At 38.8% G+C, this 25,689-nt stretch overlaps 1 protein-coding gene across 1 annotated transcript in view; it reads right to left on the bottom strand.

The window, feature by feature from the left end:
• CNTNAP5 (contactin associated protein family member 5) overlaps positions 1–25,689 on the bottom strand; it is a 295,407-nt gene that overhangs the window by 20,636 nt on the left and 249,082 nt on the right. Inside the window, exons 18-22 of the mRNA XM_031053410.2 lie at positions 25,396–25,566; positions 23,110–23,328; positions 17,219–17,458; positions 15,394–15,618; positions 17–147 (exon numbers count right to left, since the gene is read on the bottom strand). Of these exons, the coding sequence (XP_030909270.1) occupies positions 17–147; positions 15,394–15,618; positions 17,219–17,458; positions 23,110–23,328; positions 25,396–25,566 (986 nt within the window). The remainder of the gene's footprint in view (positions 1–16; positions 148–15,393; positions 15,619–17,218; positions 17,459–23,109; positions 23,329–25,395; positions 25,567–25,689) is intronic.

Below are 25,689 nucleotides of genomic sequence, written 5' to 3'. Positions count from 1 at the left end.
ATAAACCATGGCATACCTGAACAACAAGCTCTCTGCCTTCTCTATTAATCTTCACATGGTGCAGCTCTCGATTGGCAAAATTTCCAGAGTTAATGGTGAAAATGAGGAGCCCATCCCTACTCAGCTTGTATCGGACCTGTAAACTTCCTAAAAGCAGAGCAAATTTCTACGTATAAAACTCTGTCAATAATGAGATACCGTTCAATACCTTTACACAACATATAACTACATTACAGTGAAGTAACAAGGTTAGAAAGTCAAGAAAGAGGTTGAAGAGAAAGAGTTCAAACTGTAATGAAAAATGTGAGAAAAATAATGCACTGGAAGAGCTTTCCTTTCTATTAGGTAACAAACTCTGCTATGGAGAAATATAATTAACTAAGTTTATAAAGGACAGTGTGTCTGCCACAAAAGCTGATATACAATAGTCTCTTAAGGATCGCTTCCACCAGAGGGCATGCAGGTCTTGCAGTGTTCTATTAAACTAATATTGGTGGATTTTACTATTCCTTTTCATCAACATGCAACAGACAATGCAGAAGACAGTGACAACTGTGAGAATTACGGCTTAATTTCAAGCATTTAGAGGCCCAGATTTATTTAATTTATATGCAACAGAAGAAAAGACATATTGTAAATGCTTATGCAGAATTTTTTTTTTTACTTTGTATCTAATCTGATGTATTTGAAGAAGTAAATATATAGTATTAGTATAAAAATGAATGCTAAGCTTCTCTTTCAGTCTTTGTATCAAAAAAGCACTGTGACTTCTGATAAATAATAGTACCATAACAAACCAAATTGCACAAGAAAACAGAAAACAAGGAATCCAATACGCATTTTAATCCTTCCACAAATGACTACAGGGAAAAAGAAATAAATATATACACATACACAAACACACACACATATATAAAATTTAAAAGGAATAGAACCTATTCTGAAAAAATCCCTTCAAGTTTACTTTTCTGCGAATTAAGCAGCAGGGAGGAAAAAAGTCTCTGAATTTTGGAGCTCTTTTGATACATCATCAACCAAAATATGTGGAATCACAGTGACACTATAGAGTTAACAAGCTTGTCTAACAAATCTTTTACTTTATTATTGTGTCCAAGGAGAAAATGAACAATGACAGCACCACAACTTGAGCAAAGGGTCCTTCATTTACTCTATTTTGAAAATCATCATAATAACCCCTCCTATCTCCTTCAGTTTCAGCACTTCTGTTAGCAAAAGTTCAAACTATTCCAAGTATCACTAGTATTGCAGAAATCTACAGGCAAATGTAACTTATGTTGAAAGGTAAGGACCAATTATTTGTCACTGAAGGATGTGTTCACATTATGTTAGTTCTAGGACTGGTTTCAGTGTTTGCAGAGGCAATGCTTACGTGCACATTGTGATGCAGCACCATGTCAGAGAAGCCCACTCTACACCTGTACAAGCTGCTGCATACCCATTGTGCACTGCAATGCTATTCAGAGACACCTCTGACTCCAGAAAGAGTCTAGCTACTTAAAGAGGTAAATGAGCAGCCCTGCTTGGCTCCTGTATTCAGCCATGTTAATACTGCAAGACTGCTTGCTGGCCTAGAGTTAGTGAGAAAGGACACGGAGCAATTCTCCTTCACTACATAGTGTGGACACAACTGCTTTCTTCTGCCTTCCAAATCCTTCCTTAGTAAGGACAGTTCTGTTGTCCTACAAGCTACTATGAAACCACTTAAAAAAAAGCTTAAAACAACATATAAATTGCTTGCAAAGGAAGAATTTAGCCAGCTCTACACAACTTACAGTGATGCTGGGAGTCCTTTCAGACTGAACCCAGAGACCAGTTAAGATCATCCCTCCTTTCCTCTCACCAGGATGTTTGGCTGCTCAAGCTTCTAAGAGCTGCACTTCTTACAACATACAATATATCCCAGATGAGCACTGCCACTTTCTGAGCTTTGGAAGATAGAAACAAAGCTTCCAAAAAAAGACAGATAAAATGAGAATAAACTACTAGGTTGAAGGCTTTTTAGCTGATTGAGAGGGCTGCTGGATCAGGTGAGCGTTTAAAGTAAAAATGAAAAAAAAAGGAGATGGAAAACATTTACTTTCTCACACATAGTCATGGATGTTGGAGTAGAATTTCTGAAGAGATCTAGGTCAGTAGCAACTGCTAAATTATTCAGTATAATATTATAGGTCTTGATCCAGCTGCCCTGAATCATACTGCAAAGCTCCCAAATTCCTCATTGCATAGCCACAACAAGGAGCTACTGTCTATCATCACTAATGTCACACTTAAAGGTCCAAACTTAAATCACAATCCCATTTCTTCTACTGAATGAAAGATGCATCAACAGGGAGTAACAGGAATAACATCTTACAATCACGTTACTCTAGAAAGACATAAGAAAAGAAGCCCAAACATCCGGAAGTTAAGGGACCTTCTTCAAACTAGGGCAGTGAGAGAGTTGATAAAAATTTGAGAAGATGCCTGACCCTGCACACCACAGCTGAGATGAACACACAGAATAAGCTGAAACTAAGATGTGATAGTGTAACAGATTGGTCCAAAGATTAAAATCATGTCCCACCAGAAGGACTTTCTAGACTGCCTCTTACCTGGATCCTCTGAAATGAGTACAATGCAGAAAATGGAACAGGGCCTAGATTTGGTCTGTGACCCTGTACTAGTTGTTTAGTTTGTAAATATGAAAAAAAAAAAAACCTGCTCTTTTTGGATTCTATGAACACACCAGTGTATAAAATACAAATGGTACTGCTATAGTCAGGTGATCAGCAACAACAGAGAATCATAGAATGTTAGAGTTGGAAAGGACCTTAAGATCATCCAGTTCCAACACCTCTACCATGGGCAGGGACACCTCACACTAAACCATGTCACACAAGGTTCTGTCCAACCTGGCCTTGTACAATGACAGGGATCAAGCATTCACAACTTCCTTGGGCATCCTGTGCCTCACCACCCTTACAGTAAAGAACTTCTTCCTTATATCCAATCTAAACTTCCCCTGTTTAAGTCTGAACTCATTACTTCTTGTCCTGTCACTGCAGTCCCTGATGAACAGTCCATCCCCAGCATCCCTATAGCCCCCCTTCAGATACTGGAAGGCTGCTACGTGGTTTCCACGCAGCCTTCTCTTCTCCAGGCTGAACAGCCCCAACTTTCTCAGCCTGTCTTCATACGGGAGGTGCTCCATTGAACATTTGTGTTCAAAGAGAGCCAGCAAGATCTGCAGTCTATCTAGTCTCTCAGCTGCTGAAAACCGGGATTTACCCATTGACTTTATCAGAGAAGCACTGATTTTAAAACAGAAACCATCTGTTCCATTTGTTGAAAGACAATAGAGGATGTTCTTGACATCCATTAAGAACAGATCTTACTTTCCACAGTGGTACAATTTTACCTTAAATCATGTAAAGAGTTCGGTGAATGGCATCTTATTTTCCCAAATTGCTTTGAATTCCAGTGGCAACTTTTTTTGGATGGCTGCTCTTCAAAACTACTGAATTCAAGTTGGCGTTTTGCCTGGGGTCAAATTTGCATTAATATAAACCAGAAGTACATGGGCTGATCTCTCCAGAGGTGTTTTGGAATTTATATCACTGTAGCTGAGAGCTGATTTTGGCTTGCATTCAATGCCAGAAACTTCTGCTTTCAGAGTACAGAACAATTTGTCTAGCAGATTACACTGCCATTTTGCCACCTGACAGGTAACATAAATGGATTATTAATTAGGATTATTATTAAGATTTTTTTCTTCCTCTGAATTTTGATTATGTGGTCCACTGACTTTCTCGATCACATCAGCCCAGAGCCACTAGCTGCAAGTAAAAATCTTTGTGTAAACCAACTTTATTCTCCCTATCCTCTATTCTATCTGTATTTTGAATAACTTCTGCCTCACAATAGGGATTCATACTAATCATGAACTGTGTAATTTCTAGCCTTCTTGCTGTAGTCATGCCTGTCATCTTCTTTTCAGCTCCCTATGTCTAAGCATGCACACCTGTAGTGCCATAATCCCCAAGCAATACACTACCTGTTGTGTTTTCTTCCTTCTCTAATGTATGTGGGATTGCTGGAGGCAATTTCTATTAAGCCCATAAAAGAGGGAGGGAAGACAAAAAAGAGATATCATGTTTTTGGCCTTGGGCTAGAAAATTTTACTGGACATATTAGCTGAGCAGTACTAGGTAAGAGTAGGTTCACACTTGATTATAGTCATCCTTTTCAGCTTCAAATTTTGCAGACTTTAGATCAGCATGGAGATCTGCTGTGCTAGCTCTAGGGCAGCCCAAGAGGGAGCAGGCATAGTTTAGTCACAGTGTTATAAATAACTTGTACTGTCTGTAGCAGCTGGCAAGACATCTTGCACCACCCAGAGAAACTGAGGTTTTTTCAGGGAGCACATGTGGGTGGCACACATAAAATGCACAAGTTTATCACTACCACGTAACATCAGAAAAAAATTGTCTAAACCGGGGCAGCTGACAACTCTGATTTGGGAGAAATATGTCTGTATGATTAACAAAACACTGAATTAGGAAAAAGGCCTAGGACTACCCCTGCATGTCGCATTGCATCAGAGGCACCCAGAAATAAAGGAGTTTAGGACCAACAGAACCACTTGCAGCTGTCTCAAACAGACACTCACCCCTGGCAGGCTATAAGATGCTAACTACACCTCTACACCCACCCTCAGCACTAAACTGAGCTATAGCTAAAAGAGAAAATTATTAAGGAAGTCACCAATTAAACAAAGGATGGAGTATGTTAGTGAGCCTATTGATGTTGCTGTTATGAAACAGAAAAATATATTAAAGTACTTAGCCCAGAAAGTAATTTGCAGCTCCTAAGGTAGAAATGTTTATTCATTCCTGATTGCACAACAGCAGTTTTCAGTCATCTCTACCACAAAATATCTCTCTGGCAACTTGCACAGCTTCAGTGTGACAGTGTCCCTATTCATAGCCTAGATATTTAAAATTAACCACTCTTCTCTATTAGGAACCCCTGGCTAAGAAACCTGCTCCTTAATTAGCAGCTTCTCCCTAAGGATATTTACCCAGTAAAAATGCTCTTCAGTGGAAGCACCACTGGTGATTTGAAAGATCAGGTCCCATCTTGTCAGCGTCCAGTGGCATTTAACTAAGAAAGTACTTGCACTTTTTTAGGAGGTGACTCTTGCTATTTGTTTTGCAGGGAGAAATCAAAGAGGTGAAAGTGTTGAACATGTTTGTTGATGCGATTACTGCTACTGCATTTGCTTAGATGACACAGCTTCATAGGATTTAAAATAAAAAATCCACCCCCCACTTTTTTTTTAATCACTCATAATAGTGGGAAAAGGTTCTAATTTGAATGACTTCGATTCAATGTTCAAGACATTCAGGACTTAAGGATCATATTTAGGACATCCTTTGTCTAAAAACCAAAAATACTTTCATGTTGCATTTCTTTAACTTGGAAAAAAGCACACACTCAAAAGCCCCTAAATGAGCCTATCTGGAGGCCCGTGACTTCACTTTGCAGTCCCGCCAGGCAGCTGGAGCCAGCCTGAGAATGTCACTTAAACATCAACAAATGTAGCTGTTTCCCTTACATGACTGACAGATGTGTTTAACCTTTGTAGACATCTCATTCCCAGCAGCTGCCAAGCTGGCTTAACACAGGCTGACCAGCAATTAAAAAGGAACTGAGTCATCTTGCTCCAAAACTAGAAAATATTGCAAATCTAAAAGATAACCCAGAGGACCATAGTCATAAAGCTCATCATGGACATGCTGAGTGCTTTTACACAGAGCTTATTCCAGTGATTTTCAGGGGAACACTCATCTAAACAAAACAGATCATTTCCACGCTGACGTGGCTGGGCCTAAAATGGGAACAGGGCTAACCCATGGCTGTGGGGTAATACTAAACACTATCTGTTCATGTCAGCTCATGGGTAAGTATACACAGTTGTGTATTTATGTATCCTAGAGGTGATGGACAGAGCACTGCCACATTTTGGGATCTACCAGCTTGATGACTGCTGAAAAATTATCTTACTTCTTTATGTCGCAGCTTATCTGTGGGTGAAATAAATGAATGTTAACATCATTTGGAAAATGACATGAAGCCTCTAAGTAAGCAGCAATTTTAAAAGCCTCTATTAGTCATTATCACTACTTTTCCATTCCTAGATACTTCTTTTTGGTAAAGGAAGTGGTTACTGTTTCTTTTACAAGTGATGCTGCATTAATCATCTTTTTGCCTTGAAGGTGACTGTATATAAAGATGAAGGAAAGAGCTGAAAACATCAGATGCAGTTAAAGCTCCCTGAAATAGGTACCTGTTTTCTGATGGTGAGATTTATTTTGGTAAATTTAAAATTATACCTTTTCTACACATTCTTTAGAATTTAAAGTCACTTTAAGACCCTTCATTAACAAAAACTATCTGTATGATACTATTTGATCTGATGTTCAGATCTCTCCTTCTATCTTTAAACACACAGTGGGTGCCATTAGTCTTCTCATGGTCAGACATTAAGTAGGCCCTATGGTTTACTCACCTTTGTATGGAGAATAATCTTGCCAGGCTTTCATCTCACACTGCACTTTTCAATTAAGACTAGTGCAGCAGCCAGGATGGCAGGAAGAGCTTTTATTCTTTACCCAGTGAATGAAATGAAAAGTATCATTCTTTGAATTCCAAAAGGTTCAATGTCACTTTGCCGATTATGCGTCATCACTAACTCTGTGTGAACAGCTTGCAGGCAAAAAAGGCTGATATCCTCTGTTGTGATAACCTGAGGAATTCATACCAACCAGCCCTCACTGAGATCCTCCTGGCTTGTAGTTTCCGTTCTTTTCCTAGTGTCTTTCAACCACTCCTGTTTCAGTTTTGGCAGTACAGGTACCTGTTCAAGCTAGAACTTATTTCATGCTGCTCTAACAAATAATCATAATGTTTAGCAATGAGAACATGGAAAAAGGTGGTCTGAACAGAAAAAAAGAAACAATCAATTTGAGCACTACATTATGTCTGTAGAGCTGGAGAGTGAGCAATAATCTGTTAAACGAAACTGGAGAGAAATAACCATATGCCTCTCTTCACAAATCTCCTTTTCATTCTTAACTCATAATAAAGACAGTACAGAACTTTGTGGATTAATAACTTTCTGCAGTTAATGATCCTTGTTTGTGTTGAGTTCTAGTCACAAATCTCTGGAAAATGTTTTGCTCCTCTGACCAGTAAAGTTCATCTAAGTACTGTGCATTTCACAGATTATGCCAGATTCTGTGACTGGAGAAGTTGGATACTTTAGTTCTTCTCCTGATTACAGCAAATTCTCAAGGGAAATATCTGAATTTCATAAGAAGCCACAACCACTGACATAAAAAGAACTGACTCATGTTCTTAAGTCGTCTAATGAGAAAAATTAGAAGGATGAAACATTTACTTAGTAACAAGTACCTAGTACAAGAACCATATAATGGTAGCATTGTGATGACTTTTCTGTAGTAAAATACATTATTATACACATATACATCCACTACTTCACCTTCAAATGCATACTTCTGCAATCTTTCACAGGATCCTAAAATGGCTGAGGTTGGAAAGGACCTCTGGAGATCAAGTTGTCCAACAACCCCTGCTTAAGCAGTGACACTTAGAACCAGCTGCCCAGGGTAATATCCAGACAGCATTTAAATATCACCAAGGATGAAGACCACAATTCTTTAGGCAAGATGTGTCAGTTATTAGTCACCTTCACAGTAGAAAAGTTTCCTGATGCTCAGATGAAACCGCATGCATTTCAGTTTGTGCCCATTGCCTCTTGAGTGGCCTTTCAATGACATGTCAGCTTTCTCAGCACTTGTGGGTGCATCCTACCAAGGCCCATGGATTTATGCATGTCCAGTTTGCTTAAGGATTCCCTGATCTGACTTCTTTCCACCAAGCATACATTTTACTTGCTCCAGACTTTTCCACTGGTCTTGACCTGGGATTCCAGAAGGCTAGTGTTCCAAAGACTAAGGCATAAACACCCAATTTCCCCAGACAAGTAGGATGAAGACATATTTTCATTATCCAGCCAACATAACTGATAAGTTACAGGGAAAATTAACATAGCAATAGAAACACTAAAAGCAAGATAGAAAAGGAGGTTTGCTTGGTCCCAGGCTGGCTCTTCTAGGTATTATTAGTTTGGGCTCTGTGTTGCCTGGAGATAACTACACTGCCCCAAAGCAGAACTAGAGCCAGTGGTTCTGCTGTACTACAGCTCTCACTACACAGGTCTCTCAATCCAGAACACAGATAATTCACAACTTAAGAATAACTGAAAAATTATTACTATTCTCATGGATAAAGGCTTTAGTAACATGGGTTCTGAAAAGACCCTCATTTCACAGTTGCTAAAGAATATATATATTTCTGTGCATCTATCTAAACATGGGAGCTTTTGACTTTCTGTTCTTCCCCACCATTTTCAGGGCAGTTCTACAGAAATCCAACAATCAAAATTGCTTTTGTATTTTTGTAAATTCCTAGCTGCAAAATGTGAGCCGAGAACTTCAGTCTTCTAGAAGATAAATGCCTCCTCCAAGCAAATGTGAATGTGTGTTTTCTTCCTAGCTGATTATCTGCAGCCGCTGGTCTGGGATTTTATGCCAGACATCATTATGTTCAAAGTCAGTCCATATATATGCAGAGCACAGATCAGTTATTAACTGCATCCTCAGCCTTTCCTGCTCAATGTAATCCAATTACAGTTCCCTTGTTTTTCCCTTGGGGGTCTACAGAACATCTCTTGACCCTTCATTATGGCAAAAAAAAAATCATGAGTACAAACACGTCCATGAATTGAGCTAACCAGACAGATCCTTCAGTTCTCTCCTCTTGGAAAGCAGACAAAGAAATCTGCCAGAGCTCTTGGCTGAATGTTGTGGCTGCTTCTCCTTTCAAGTTAGTTTTGCACACTTAGGAGATTTAGAGCTCCATATGCTAAAAACAAACAAACAAACAAACAAACTGATTTTGGGCTCCAAGTCCATGCCTTCTCTCAAAGAGTTTCTAGTGCTGGATTTGAACTGAAAATTCTAATCAGCATTCCTACTTCCTGTGAAGTGTGCTTAGAGTAGGGAATCATCCAAATGATAAGAGATGTTTCTAACCACACAAGTTTCCTTATTTACATAAAGAAACTGATTGGAGGTCTCCTGCCACCTCAACCCTTTCTACTCATTGTGCCACATATAGCCCCCCATTTACAGGCCACTGGGGAAAATTTCTTGTACATTCACCATTCCCAATCAATCTCTCACTAGCCCCTCAGTCAGTAAATAACATCGGATTTCATGACCAAGTACAACAACTGCATGAAATTACATTTAAAACCATATAGTACTACCTATCATATGAAATAATTTAATGGCTGTGAACCAGAGCTAGACTGGGAACAATTCTCAGTCACTCACAGACTCACAGTTGCTTGAAAACTAGTCTCTTCAACAAAGCTGTCTCCCACACTTCCCAACATGACTCACTTTCCTGCTCCTGATCTGGTAAAAATAGCTATGCCTGAAACTTGTCACCATTTTCCATTTCAGTCACATAAATTGTGCAGGTTGCTCAATGTAAATAGAGATAGAGGATCTTTCTGCAGCAGTTATGTACTGTGGTAACCACATTCCAAAACTAAAACCTGCAAGGTGGTAAAATAAAAGAAACAGCAAAATCACCCCCCAAACCCATGCCAGTATTTCAGTAAGTCTTATTTTACCTAATTTTTTTAGTTTTCCCCATTGAACTCCAGAGTGCACAGCAAGAGCAGAATCAAAATATTCTTTATGTCAAAGACTGAATTACATTTTTTGCCTTTCTTTACTACTGAATGACAAGAGCCTTGGTTTTGCTTGAGAAAGGCTGTTGAAGATGCAGCTCAACAGACCTGCAAGGCAAAACCAAGAAGAATTCACATGTTCAACAGAAAGGCTACTTCTGACTTAGAGGCAGAAGGAGATTACAGTAGATTTCTAGTTTATTAGAAAAAACCCAACATCAGTAGCTACTGATGACATTTGCTTCTTTTTTGCAGAGTATTAACTCAGCTTACCTCTATTACAGGTTTTGCTTTCTTTTCCTGTTTGTTTTAGGAATCAGCTGATATCAGCTGACCCTTATAGAACAGGGTACTGGAGTTCTTCTATGTCCTGCTACTGTATTCTTAGTATCAGAGTCCTAACAGAAGAATTACTCAAGCTGTTGTCATTTGCTTTTTTTTTTTAAATCTGTGCCTTTTTTCCTGTCTTTAATCTCTCCTATGCAATTTCAGAGCCTTTATTTCCAAAAGAAATTGAGAACAGAGCTCTCTGTGACAGCAGTAGGTACTAGATAGAAATAAATTAAGGACTCAAATTGTTTAGTTTCTTATGAGATCAGATAATATATACAAATAAATTTTCACTCACTTTAGGATAGTTTGAGATTTTATCTCTTTTATTTGATGCTGTATATCTGCTGATTTCTAGATTATGAGTCATATTGTTTTCATGGAGAAAGCCAACACTGAGAATCACAGACTTGGGAAAACATTTTCTAGACAATACACTTTGTCATATTCATATCTCATCTGATTACTTGCAGGGGGGAAAGAAGATGAAGAAAGGAGAAGAGCTAACAGTTTCTTTCTTAACATTTTTCTCCCCCATCAATTATTGTCTTTAAGGATGAAGACAAAGTATTACTTAGTATTACTAAGGTACTGGTAGCTTGGTGAAATCACATAAATGCAAAAAAGTATTGTGAAGATTTAACCTATTTTCTTCTTGGCAGTAGCTTTCCATGATGTAAATAACTTCTGTGGACTAACACACTGAAAAGGCTAATTAGAGACATTTACCCATTTTCTGTACCTTAGTAATTGATACTTTAAGCAGAAATTTCTACAGCACTGATATTATAGTAACACTACCAATTACTACAGTACTGCTAATCTTTTCAGTGTGGGATCAATGGGACTATGTGAGCTTTATATACATGCCCATCTATATATACATATACACACCCATCTACATACAATACATACACATCTATATATTTATGTGTAATTTAAAAATCCATGGGTACAAAAGTTTGTCCTGTCCTCCCTAAGACTGGGTAAAACAGGACAATATTAAGTTTTTGCATACCATTTTCAAACGCATATGTATGATTTAGAAGTGTAAGCTTTAACTGATCTTGGGAAAAAATCCCTAAATTATCTTTAAAAACAACTTTCTAAAACTTACCCATAAACTGCCAGGACATGATCCAGTTGATCAAAGGTAAGAATAACCTTGTGTTATAGATAAGCTCTTTGGATGGGAACTATCTCTAGAAGTATTAGCTGTTAGGCACTACTGAGTCTCTCATTTTCTAGGGGAAAGTCATCTGTATACAGGTCTAGAATTGTAGCTTCTACATTGACATATGGTGTTACCCAACATCTGTCATCACTTCCTTTATGAACCACCTGCCCTCCAAGCACTGGAAGGGCTTTCTGCTGTGAGCACCATTGATCTGGGTGGGTGAAGCCATGAGTGGGCATGAGGAAATTTTATTTCCTTTCCCAGGCCTGACACTGGCCTGTTGGGTAACTCTAAATAAATAATTTTATTACCACAATTCTAGTGTCTCAATCAATACATACTGTATCTTCTAATGATATAATCTACTTAACAGACAGTGCAAATTTTGTTGGGGTTAAATGTGATTATTTCTTAATTTTACTCAAAACAATTGATTTCACAGGAAACATTTCACGCCTGACTGGATTAGACCATAGCTGCCTATTCAGGTTCACTTTCATATAGAATCATAGAATAGTTAGGGTTGGAAAGGACCTTAAGATCATCTAGTTCCAACTGCCTTGCCATGGGCAGGGACACCTCACACTAAGCCCCTTTAAATACAGACTAGCTATGAATAAGCCTTGCAGACACTTTCACTTCTTTAATGCTAAATATTTAACTTGGAAAGTCTTAATTACCAGAAACATTCTTCTAATTGTGACCTTTATTAACTAATAATTTGCCTATTTTGTGGATAATAAAAAAGAGGAATAACAGGGTACATGAGTAGTAGCTTGAAAAATACTTAGGAAAGGTAAAGTACTAAGGTATACATAGACTGTTCTAATACAGTTTCTTAACAAGTGGAATGGGTCTTGGGAGTATGGCAAAGAATATTACTGCTCACCTCTTAAATGAGAATGCCCATTTCCATTTCACCAGGAGCCTAACCTTTATTTAACCAATCAGTTATCCAGCAGGGACCTGCTTAGGTCCTACTATACTGTCAAACTCAGCAAGATTCCTTGACAATGAGCCAATAAGAGAGAATGAATTGCACTCACTTTTAATGCTACAAAGGACATTGGTATTCATAGTCCAGTAACTTTATGGCAAGCATAAACCTCTTAGAGGAAGAAAGAGTAACATATCTGAACATTATTTTCATTGGAATAATTTCAATTCCAATAAGACTAAAAATATGAGGATATGAGATTTAAAAAAGTGATTACATTTGCGACAAAAGGCAGAGAATATACATGATTAAAATCACTGTCTTGAAAGGATGACACAAAAGAATTCACAAAATAACCCTGAAAGAAACTTTGAAAATTTAACCAAGGTCAGCTAGTTATCTTAATTATTCTTTGTATATAGTGCTACATGTTATAGGCCAGAGATTCAGAACCTGATGTCTCACCAACCTCCTAAAGTACTGTTATCTTCATTTTACAAGTGAGTAAACAGAGGTACAGATCTGAGAAAAACACCACTGTTTAAATTGCCTGAATGTGCTGCAAGTAGCTCCACTTAATTTCTGGAAGTACTGAGAGTCCCTATCTTCTTCAGAACCAAGGTGGAGATCTGCAGACGGTGCAGCTGTTAAAATGCAAGGCTTACCTCTGCTCCTGCTGAGCTGCTACAAGCAATCCCAGTATCTTGATCCCAAACCCTTTCCCAATCACCATTAGAGTCCCTCTTTCCAGAATATCACAATTACAGCTTACTTATGGTTGTATTTCATCAATAAAAGCCAATTGACTCATGTTTCTAATGTCATTTTACATTACTCTGGCAGCAGTTAAGGTGATTTGAATGGATATTGCATTTTAATTCACTTTAGAGCTCTTTTTGATTCCCTGAGTGGCATCAAGAAACCAGAGTGTAACTAAGAAGCATTCCAGTGTTTCACTTCAGCAGGGCCTAATCTCTGTCACCCATGAGCTATGCACTGGAATATTCATATATATGAAAATCATAAGCACTTGCCTCTGAGAGCAAATCAGAGATGTAAATCTAGGATTGGAGAGGAGAGAGAATTTCCTCAGTAGTTCCACTGCCTTATTTTGACTTCCACTTAGGGGAGATGGGTCCAGGCTGATAATGTTCCAGCCGACCCTCTCAGGGATTTGGATACTCATCTTGTGCCAGCCTGAATGCTAGACACATGATATAACCAGGAAACAAATTATTGCAAAGCCCATATAGAGAATAAAACATTTTTTAATTTTTTCTCCCCTTACTAGTTTCATTTGATGGTCCTTGAAAGCTTAGCTAGTTTGGAATTTGCAAGGCTTCAGAGTGCTGTGGGTCATTTGGTCAAATGTACATATTCAACCACATAGAATCACAGAATCACAGAATTCCAAGGGTTGGAAGGGACCTCGAAAGATCATCTAGTCCAACCCCCCTGCAAGAGCAGGGTAACCTAGAGTACATCACACAGGAACTTGTCCAGGCGGGCCTTGAATATCTCCAACGTAGGAGACTCCACAACCCCCCTGGGCAACATGTTCCAGTGGTCTGACGCTCTTACAGTAAAGAAGTTCTTCCTGATGTTAACGTGGAACCTCCTATACTCCAGTTTACACCCATTGCCCCTTCTCCTATCACTGGATATCACTGAAAAAAGCCTAGCTCCATCATCCTGACACCCACCCTTTACATATCTGTAAACACTGATGAGGTCACCCCTCAGTCTCCTCTTCTCCAAGCTAAAGAGACCCAGCTCCCTCAGCCTCTCCTCAGAAGGGAGGTGTTCCACTCCCTTCATCATCTTTGTGGCTCTGCGCTGGACTCTTTCAAGCAATTCCCTGTCCTTCTTGAACTGAGGGGCCCAGAACTGGATGCAATATTCCAGATGCGGCCTCACCAAGGCACAGTAGAGGGGGAGGAGAACCTCTCTTGCCCTACTAACCACACCCTTTCTAATGCACCCTAGGATGCCATTTGCCTTCTTGGCCACAAGGGCACATTGCTGGCTCATGGTCATCCTCCTGTCCACCAGGACCCCCAGGTCCCTTTCCCCTTCACTCCTTTCCAGCAGGTCAACCCCAACCTGTACTGGTACATGGGGTTGTTCTTCCCCAGATGCAAGACTCTACACTTGCTCTTGTTGAATTTCATCAAGTTTCTCCCCACCCAACTCTCCAGCCTGTCCAGGTCTCACTGAATGGCAACACAGCCTTCTGGTGTGTCAGCCACTCCTCCCAGTTTAGTGTCATCAGCGAACTTGCTGAGGGTACACTCGGTTCCCTCATCCAGGTCGTTGATGAAAATATTAAACAGCACTGTTCCCACCTGCCACAGGCTAATGACTCACCAATATGCTTACTCATCACTTCCACTGCTGCAGTGCCTGATAACTCCTGAATAATTCAAGTATCCCCATTTGTCTAGGTTGATGTTTGTCTGGAGAGAGTTTTCTGAAAACACTGCAAGGACTCAGGAATCAGTCTTACTGAGAAGACATAGGGCTTATTCCCCTAAAATCTTTACATGCTTTCAAAGAGTCCCTATGCCATGCACCTTTTAATAGAAAATGGATTTATACCTCATGTTTTAGTCAGTGAACCCAGAAAACTGTAACATTTTCTGGCTTTAATATTCAGACGTACTGGCCGTATTCCATTGAAACAACCCATGAAGAGCAGTATGTGTGCCAAGACAGAATGCAAAAGATAAAATTATAATATATTACCCCACCAAGTGTTCTTGTACATTCATGGTATTTCGCATTCCTTTATCTTGGAGACCTAATTGATCTCAGTGTGGAATAAATAGCAAGGAATTGCTGCTGTACAGTCTTGCCAAATGAAAGTCAAAGCACATTTTAAACTCCAACAACATGATTATTCAAAGACTGAATAGGCGAGTGTAGCACTGAATGCCAAATAAAGGGACATAAACAAGAGTGATGGCCATTTGCATGAACTGAACACCACAAAGTTGATAAAGTTGCAGACACAGAAATTAACTTACAGCAGAATTCTATGCTATTCTCACAAAAACCACAGTTACACTGGTCTCCCTTTGGTAGCAAATCAAGACTACTTACCATTTTTGGAGAGAATCACAGCCAAATATTCATGAAAGTAGGTGTTGATGTACAGCAGAAGGCTTGGAGTATGTGCTGTGAGAAAGCTAAATGCGATATTTTCCTTGGACACAACAGCATCCACATAAATGGCAGAGCTTGAGGTGCTTGCATTTTTTGTGACAGGATAAGGTTCTTGGAAAATATAGGTAACGGAAGTGCCAGCTTCAAATAATGCAGAAACCTCTGAAAGCATACATAAATCAAGGGAATTTCAGCTACTGCATTTTCAGATCTCCAAGACAGGCATGGATATGAGCTGACTGCCTCAGAAGCAGAGTACTGAAAAATGCCCCTGACCCACTCGTCCTTACTTTGGACAAGCAGCGTGTCCTTCCTTAGTCTGTGTATGGAGATAGGCCTCTAAATTAAATTGTTTTAGTGTCAGAGTCAGAACTCCACAACATGGAACAGCCCAAAATGTCTGTCAGCCAAATAAATGTTCAGTTCACCATCTTCTGACAGCTGACTTGTAATGCAGTATTCTCTGTTTCTCCTCCATTAAAGACAATATATTTGTCCTTTCCAGTCTCCTTTGTAAACAAAGTCATTATTAAAGCAAAACACTGACACAAAGACAGTCAGTGAGTGAAGCTGTCTTTGGTAGCTCCAAAAGAAGAGAAATGTTTACCTGTGCATGCTAAGAACCTGTGAACTAATACTTGAGTTTTCAATGAACACAACGTAGTTTGGCCATGAAATACACAGATGCAGTAAGAGCAGTTTTTTTTTAATGTCAGGTAAAGTCAGGATGGTGATATCTTCAGTTACAGACTGACTGCAAGTACTTTCCCCGGTAAAGCAGCTCCACCTCTACAGCAGTATCTACCAATAGTACACTATATGGTTATTTGATACACCTCTCTTGCCGTCGGTGCCAAATCATCAGCTCATGTAACTGGGGACAGTTCTGCAGACTGCAGTGGAACTACACTGATCTACACCAGCAGGTGATGCAGTCCACTTAATAAACATAACTGTTTGTGAGATGGCTGAGGGGCAGCCATAGAAATTAAAACACTCAGATGGCACCTTGCTGTTACTGAGCAGGAGTTTTGATAGCTCATTCAAATCCCAAAAAACTTGCTATCTAAATTGGATGCTCTGTATTTGCCCTGCTCCTTTTTCTGGTGTTGGCAACATCTCCTATGAGCCACCAGAAAGGTGCAGTAAAGGCACCTTCACCAGATACTGAACCAGGTAAATTAGTTTTCTCCTGGATACTTCATGCTTATTTTTCATGCCACTTAAGTAAGTTTGGATAGATTGTCACAGAAATGGCAAAAAAAAAACAAACATAAAAAGACTACCTCTTTTTGTCATACCATTGCTCTAAAACTCTGTAAATAAAAGGTCTCAATGTTTTATTAAGGTGCATGAAGCTGAATGAGGTTTAAATCCAAAGAAACAAAGCATTCAGATTCAGGCAGACCACTGTTATGAGAAATTTCATCCCTATTTGTTAAATTTTGGGCCAATTATATGCAACTGAATACAGGGATCATTGTGGGATATAGCTGGTAACTTCAATAGGACAACTAATACTATTTGAATTTCTGAGGCTATCTCTGAAATCCACAAATGGAAGTTCTAGGCTGCTAAAGATAAACACTGAAGGGATAGCTGATCATAGAATCATAGAATAGTTAGGGTTGGAAAGGATCTTAAGATCATCTAGTTCCAACCCTTAGAACATCTTGTAACATGGGGGACACCAAGTTGATATGGGTGAAACTGGTGTATTTCAGAGACCACTAAGGACTTAGGTTCAAAGTTTGCTGCCTACCATCCTTGCAGAAAGGTCCTTCGTAGGCTGAGTTGGTACAATCACAGGAGTAACCATTATACTTCTCCACACATTTTCCTCCATTATGGCAGAGGTTACCATAACTGCTGCAATGTCCTGGACATCCGGGTTTAACACCAGGTGTCATTTTAGCTTTCTCTTCAAGGTCAAGTTTCTGTCCATTTAAATGCAGAGATCGAATGCATCCCAGAAAGCCCTTTTGTCTGGAAGCTGTTCCCCCTGAAAAAGAGAGAAAAAAGGACACACATTCATTGGTGAGTGCAAAGTAATCAAAGCCCTGAAGCCCGATACAGAGGTACAAATACAAATCTGGAAATTTTAAAAAGTACTCTCTCTTATATGTCTATGCATACAGTGGCAGAAGATGACAGAGGGACAGCCTTGCAAACTAAAGGTCTCTATTTATCTTTATGAAAGGACTAAAAAGCTGTATGTGACACTTTCTTGTTGCCATTCTTCTCTTTCCTGCCTTATCTTCTGCTCTGTCTGGCATCTGAACTGCAAACTCATTTGGGAAAAAGGTTAGCTTCTTTATCGTATGTCTGTATATCACCTAATATATGAGAAATCCAAACCTAAAATATTTTTTTTCCTATTTATTGTCATAGTACAGAGGATAAATAATATTCTAATCCCAACAACAGCTGAGTCACACGTGCTGATGAGTCCATATAGTAGGGATGAATCATGTTCAGCATCAGGAATGGGTGAAGGGAAATGAGTCAGAATTCATGCATGACTGCCCAACCTGATGTTGCATGTGAATGGTTGTTGCAGGTAAGAAACAGGTGTTCAGGTCACAGTTGTGTTATTTATTACAATTGTTAAACATAATTGCATTTCTTCCTAAAGACCAAAATGGTCTACCCAAGAGGGCAGGTCCATCTCTACAAAATAACTAGCTTCTTATCTGCCCAATGAAATTGCTGAAAGTGTTACAATGAAGACACTTTTTCCATAAGAGGTGGTCTCTCAGAATGATGTTAATAACGATTGTTAGTCTGGAAAAATATCACAATTTTTCTTATTGTAGGCTTTGTTTGGCAGTTGCCAATGTTTTGCTTTTGAAGATGCTGCAATTCTGATTGCTGCTAAGAAATCTAATTCTGCTTCAGAAGTTATCAGCATTTGTAGCTCCGAAATGCTAGCTTTATTGCTGATTTTACTGCAAAATTAGTATGAAAGAAGCTATCTTTCCAAATTATTCTTATGTAGAAGCTGGTTCTATATCAAAACACATGAGATAAGAGCTTACATATATTGCTAAGTCTTTGCAGAATAGCATCTGTTTTTTCATAAATTGTTTAATTAAAGCAAGACTTCTGCAAACTAAGAGAACGAAGCAACAGTCTGAAAAGCAATCTTACCAAATCCCTATTGTTCTGCTATACCATTCTAGCATATTTTAATTTCTGGTACACTAATAGCAGAAATACTAGATTTGAATTAGAATAATGGAACTACAGATAGTATGCGTGAGACAGACATCATGCTAATTTTATGATGTCTTTCTCAGACAAAAAAATACTCTCAAATTTCTCTTTAGCCAGCTATTCTTTTCAGGTGAGAAAATGTTAGCTAACTTATTTTAAAGGTCGTCTGAGCACAAAAATTGAACCTTCTGCATTTGCTGCACTGTGCACACACAACCATTTTCTTTGGAGATTTTGCTGCAAAACCAAACATACCATACAGATTTCCAATAATGTTCAAATAAGTAGAAGTGTGATTTCTCCCTTTTAGGTTACTAGCTACTCTGTTTTCTTTTGCATGGGAGGTTACCACAAATATCACAAGCATAAATGACAGTTTTCTTGCCTCCTCTCTCTGCACACATACAAATCCCAGCTGTAACATTTAGAGAATAAGTACAACTATTGCTAACTATTTCACAGGTGTCATGCTTATTGAACAACCCATATTCTTCCTGCTCTCTAAAGCATTTTGGAAAACCATGTAAAGTAAGTTTTTCAGTTTTTCTGTCTGGAGAGTATGTGGCTTAACAGAGACCATCTAAATAATTCTAGATTCACACAGTATTGATTAAACAAATCTGTTTATAATGTGGGCATTTGAATAGTTTTCTTCAGTTGATTAGAACTAATCTTTAAAGACATTCCTGAGAATCAGAGAAAAATGAAAACAAAACAAAATTCTTCCCCAAATTAGGCTTTACAAATTCTTCCTAGTCTAATAGAGCGTTTGGACTGGACGATTTCATGACTATGACCTAAATGTTTTGCTCAGGAAAACAGATTTTAGGATAAGCTTCAGGACCATAAACACCAAGGGTGTTTCTTGCTGAGTGGAGGTGACAGTCAAATGAACCATGCTGTTTTATGTAGCTAAATTTTATTGAGAAGCCTTGGGGCAAGAAATAGAGAGTCAGAGAAAGGAGCAAGAAGCTCAGAACTGGGCACTAACAATATATCTTGGTGACACATTTGGCTAAATAATTAACATTCCATCAATGCATGGAGGATTTGCTTTAAAAAGCAAAGGACTTTTTGTTGGTAAGAACTGGATTAGGGAGGGTGAAACAGCATTAATAAGGAGCATTCTCGCTTTATGTAACTGATACAAAGGAAAGGGCATGGGAGTATAAGAATCATAATTATTATTACTCAGGAGTAGGAGAACTTGCTATGATATTCCTCAGAAGACATCCAAGTAACACTTGTTAGTCTCAAACTGAAAGCTGCACAAAGCTATCAGGATACACAAGGATTAATTCTTCCTCCTAGCCTCCAAAATATCCCTAAGTGTCTACAGACTCCTTTAAAAGTAACAACAGTAAACAAAGCATGACACTTCTTTTTCTCTCTTTTTCTCTGTTCTCAAGAAAGTTTCTCAGATGCTGACTCTGGAGTATGTTACATTTGGTCTGTGATTCACCTAAGAATTCCTTGCTCCCTCGTTCCCAAGTCAAAACCAGGAGCCTACGCACTTAACTTTGCTAGTCTCCTTAACATATGAAATAAATATCACAGAAACTTCTGATCAAATGATTTATGCATAAAATTAACTTATTTGTATTTTGCTTCTCTGATGTTACCAGTCTAAATGGAAATCCTGTTCTCAAAAAGGTCTGTGAGGACTGCTTTTCCCCTCCTCATACTGGAGTATTATGGTCGTGCCTTTTCCACTAGGTGAGAGGAGATGATGACACACCTCCTCAAGGAGCACAGGGACATACTGGGAGACAGGTGAACTATTCAAAAAGATGTCACTCATTTTGAATGCTGAAAGGCACCATTCACTGAAAGGAATGATTCTGCCAGTAATGTGCCAAATTGTCCTGTTGCTGGGAAGTTTGGCGCAGTTGATATTATCTAGACTGTATGTCTGGGATTTGCTCTTTCTACTGTAATTTTTAAAATTAACAGAAGAAACATAGCTTCGTGCAAGGATAACAATGCTGTGACTGAGGATTATAAAGCAGCCTAAAGCAGTTAGATACTCAAGACCCCCTGAAAGAAAGTGAGAAATGGTTTTCTAACTCTTCTAGGCTGCTTTAAAATCCAAGCTTGTTTGATTTTGAGTGTGCTGGCAGTGAAAAGTCATTTCTCCCTTCCACTTTGCCCACACAGAAAGCTATCTAGGAAGCCTGTCACTTAGAATCACTTAGGCTGGAAACCCTTTCATCAGCGTCAGTATGCAGAATGCTGCAGGAACAAATATGTTGTAGATTATAGGGGGAATAGGGAGTAATATTATGTGCTGCTGCTTCTTTCCTTTTTACAATGCTGTTTATGCATTTGTTTTTCAGATGGATAAAATTCATTCCACATGGTTGAGGTGTTGAATCAGTTGCTTCCTATTAGAGAATGGAATGAGACCATCACTAGAGACAAATTGTGACACATCTGTGTGTTGTTGGACTTCTGCCACCTTTTCCTGGAGCACCCAGTGATAGTGTCAGAATGAAGAGGCTGCCCAGGTCTCTATCTCTTCTGAAGTCACGAACTATTTTGGCTGTCAATATGGTAGAGCTAAGGGATGAAGAAAGCACTCCTAAAAACATTAGATTTTCTGTCCTTTTTTTTTCAGGGTTCAGTAAATGTGTAAATGGACAACTGAATGTAATATATTTAGCGCACAGTGAGAACTTTTAACCTCTTGGCTGAGATAAAGTAACTATGTCTTAGAGTTTGCTGTAAATATTATATACAATCAGAGAATAATCTTGGTGGAAGTCACTGCTGGAGATCCACTGGACAAACCTGTTCCTAAAAGCATGGCTACATTCATATGAGGTACAAATTAACTTCACCACCAAAAATAACAGGACCTTTTCTACACCACAGCTCCTACTCATCCACTCAATCCCCATCTTGTAGGGACACATGATGGTATTCTGTTCCTGGTGCAGGACTTTGCATATGTATTTGCTGACAAGTGTTCCTGTTGGCACATTTCTCTGTTGAGTTCCTTAACTGTCATGGATTTCCATGATGCAATTCATTGATTGTGTCACTTTAAAACCACCATCAATTTTGTTCAAGTAAACTGTTTATTTTGCAGAGGCAGAAAACCAAGATTATAGGTAAACACTGCTTTTCAGATGTAAGATAGTAAGCAGTTAAATATCTGATATATCTGATTGGTGAGTTATGATAAATCTTTAATTTTTACTCCTTTAAAAAGTCACAATGAAAAATGTGCAAAAGTCTATCCAGTCATTAAACTGTCTACATTTTATAACTGGAAACAGTACCTTAGCTAGATTTCTCTAATGCTCCTGAAGTGTCTAGCAGCTCAACCCTATTGCCTTCAGGCCTGGCCTCCCATAGAACATGTCCTTAGGATCATCTTTGCATTTAAGAAACAAGTGATTAGCAGCATGCTTCACACCAGGAAACAGAAACCTTTCACTGTGACAGTCTTAAGCCTCCATTCTGTGAATTCTTCAGTGAACTTTCCTCTGACTGAGTCTTTAAGAGATCATTTTAGGTATAAATCAATAGCTATGTGGGAAGGGGTCCTGGCCATTGATGCAGCTATATCTTTTAATTATCAGATTAATTCCTTATGTTTAGAGCCCAATAATTTTACTGCAGACATGCACAATAAACAGCTCCAATAAATACCCCAAAATCTTCTTAAATCAAAGGGTGTGGATACACAGGTAAACTTTATTAAAATGAATTTACCGATCAAGGCTTGCTGCAGCATTTCAGCTAAGAAAATCCATTTTATGGAAAGAATCAGTAGTTACTTTAGTGGCCCTTAATAAGCAGCAGGTTACAACCCACTCCCTCACTGAGAAGATTACTCAGAAAGACAGTGTTTGAGTTTTTATTTATATTCGGGGTTTTGTTTGTTTGTTTTGTTTTAAAGATCACCTTCAGTTAAAATAACTGTATTTGCTATGACTGTGTTCATACTTCTCTTATACATGCACTCTATGGCCAAATAAGGGTTTTGGCAAGCATACTTGAAGGAACAGGCTGTAAGACCACACCGTCATCAACCTTTGCCCCAGAAGTTTTTGTGATGAATTTGTGCCTTTTACATTGCATCTAAAAAGAGAGATGACATTTCCTACAGCAAATTACAGATCCAGCGCTGCACAAGAAAAAATACTAGAATTCCTTGGGAATAAATATGTTTCAAGCGATCTGAGACCCTAAACATATACATCTAGTACAAACATCTACAAACATTATACATCTAGTATAGTTAAGCTATGGTTAGGGCTTTAAGTGTAAATGCAGTAGTCTGAGTTTACTTTATGTTGCCTAGACAGGAGAGGATGAAGAGAAAGAACAGTAGGTCACCACGTGCAAGCTCAATGAAACAATAGCATTACCAAGGTACTGACATGGAAATACTGTATATATCTACAGAAACCCTTACACGGTGCCTACCTACAAATAATTGGCTGTTGAGCTGCAAGCGGAAATGCCCCTCAGCAGGTGCCTCCAGGACCTTCTTGGGCAGGCTGTCCACCTGGAGAGAGGTTTGCTTAAGGTTCCTCTCTGCTCGGACATAGTGCCACTGGTTGTCATTCAGGGGTGTAGGAGACTGCACGGTGGCTTCTCTGGGGCCATTCCCAACATCTATGGAGAAGGCGATCTCTTTGGGAGCTGGAATAGATAAGTAGATATGAAGAGGAACTGAAGATCTGAATTAAATTACAGTTTTGACATCAAAAAATCTTACATAAGTATAGGGTCCATTAACTTTTATGTCAGCAAATAGTACAGCATCATTTACCTCCCATCTACACAGCAGCTTATACATAAATCTATGCCTGCAGCCTCACTGTTTGATCTCTGCTGTGATTATGCTTGGCTGTGGGTACCCATCTTTTTTGCTATAACAATTGCAGTGCTCTAGAAATAGTAGCTCTCTTTTACTTCAAAAAGTGCCAAATGCTGTACAGAAGTCACACAATGGTAGCAAAAGATTTTTGACAAATAACGATAAGACGAAAGAAAGGATGAAGGAGCTCTTTCTGCCTAAATCTTTCCAAATGCATGTACTTAACAATTACAGAACTTGGCTGCATATCGTAGAATGGAATCCTAGAAGCATTTGTTTGCCTGAATAAGCTTGACTTTTTTTTTTTTTTTTGTGATCCAAAACTAAAAAGGCATACATAAGACATATCCAGAGATAGTGGGGCTCCTAGAAACAGGACCACAATTGAAAAACAACATCCATATAGGGAGGAGTCCCTCTGTTGGAAGCCTGAAAGTAGACAGAACTTTTTAACATTCATGCAACTGACTATTTTTCCTCTTCCTAAAACACTACATATACCAGAAAGACCAAGACCCAGGTCCACAGACCACACAACCAGAAGGCTGCAGATTGAAAATTCATAAAACCCTGTTATTTCAAGCCCAACAAATTGGATAGGCCTGGTTTTGAAGCTGCTTCTTAGATAGTTAAGATAGAAAACACTCCATAGGGATATACAAAGATCTATTCTGAGCCTCTGCATCTGCTAAAAGGCCATTTTCATATGAAGCAGCTGGTCTGTGGAGCTTCCTTGATACAAGGCCTTTAGGCTGCAAATTCCATCTGGAAGCAAGAAACACAACAACAAACTACTAATAAGAAACCTACATTTAAAAGACTTTCCTCAGACTTTTAACAACTAATTTATTAGGAGTAGAGACTTAACACACATACAAAAGCTTTCACTAAACAATCCTCTTAGTAGTTTACAGTATTTGTAATATTTGATATCAAAATGTCATTTTACTTCTATATTCCTGAGAATGAAATGCAGTACACTGAAGTACAATGAAACTGGACTTTGATGTGCAATTAACAGTAAATCATACTGCATGACCTTGAGATAACACACCATGGCATTTACCAATTTTTAAATGACCTGAAGGGTCTTGGTGCCCTATTTTATTAAATTTTATATTTGGGTTATTATAAGCATCTTGCAAAATGCATAGCACTCTGTTTTTCCTAAGCTTAACAGAATTTAGAATACAGAAGTCACATTTCATGTCAAAGCCACAGTACTGTTTTGCAACCAATAAATATTTGAAGTCATCAAAACAGGAGTGAGGCAAAACCTCACTAATTAAGTTCCCTGCTCCTCTTCTTTACAGATTGAGTAGTAGTTATATTTCAGTCACTTACTAGATTTTGAAATATTCGAGGCCCATTACAACTGTGACTCACTTATCTTGTGTTAGCATCCTGTCCTTCATAGACTCTCACCTCATAGCTGTACCATACACACTGGTTCTCTGAAACACTAGAGCTGTATCAGACTGGGTATGTTGCTATACAGAAATAAAAGTAAATATCAGAGTGTCTGTATTAATTTTTTCAACTATTTTTTTTCAACTAGAATTACAAACTACAGGTACATCTAACCAGTAGCTTTTTCTTTAAAGAGGGGGGAAAAAAAGTAATTGAAAAAGTAATTTCAGTGACCTCTTTGGTTAAGAAAGACAAACCTAGCTATAACTAGATTAAGTGTAATGACCAAGGTGGTCACTTTGGATGGGAACTTTGACAGGAGATGTAGATAAATCTAGATTAATGTGTCTATATGTCTCCATCTTATCCTCTTCAAGCATCTCCCACCATTCCAAGACAGAAGAAAATATGTCCTTCCCACTTCCCTGCAGCTGCCAAATCGTGCAAATACACTAAGATTTCTTGGAGGTGAAACTTACACTTTATTTCAACTCGTATGAAGTCTTTAATCCCAAGGTTTTCCAGGAACACCCCAGAGGCGGCAGTAGTTTTGAAGAAGAAGGAGATGTCTGCACTGACCTCAGCATGGAAGGTGGGAAAGTGAAGGTAGGAGGCCTCCGTGTTGAAAGAAGCAGCGTTCCAGAACTGCCCTGAAAGCACAGCACCCTTCTCTATAGTTAATTCGCACAGGACAGCAGCTGTGAGCTGCATGTGGAAAAGCCACCTTCCATCAGATAAATACATTAAAAAAAACCCAAAACCCAACAAACACA

The sequence above is a fragment of the Melopsittacus undulatus genome, chromosome 4 (assembly GCF_012275295.1).
Source record: "Melopsittacus undulatus isolate bMelUnd1 chromosome 4, bMelUnd1.mat.Z, whole genome shotgun sequence".
NCBI classification, from domain to species: Eukaryota; Metazoa; Chordata; class Aves; order Psittaciformes; family Psittaculidae; genus Melopsittacus; species Melopsittacus undulatus.
This window is presented reverse-complemented; position numbering and strand designations above follow the sequence as displayed.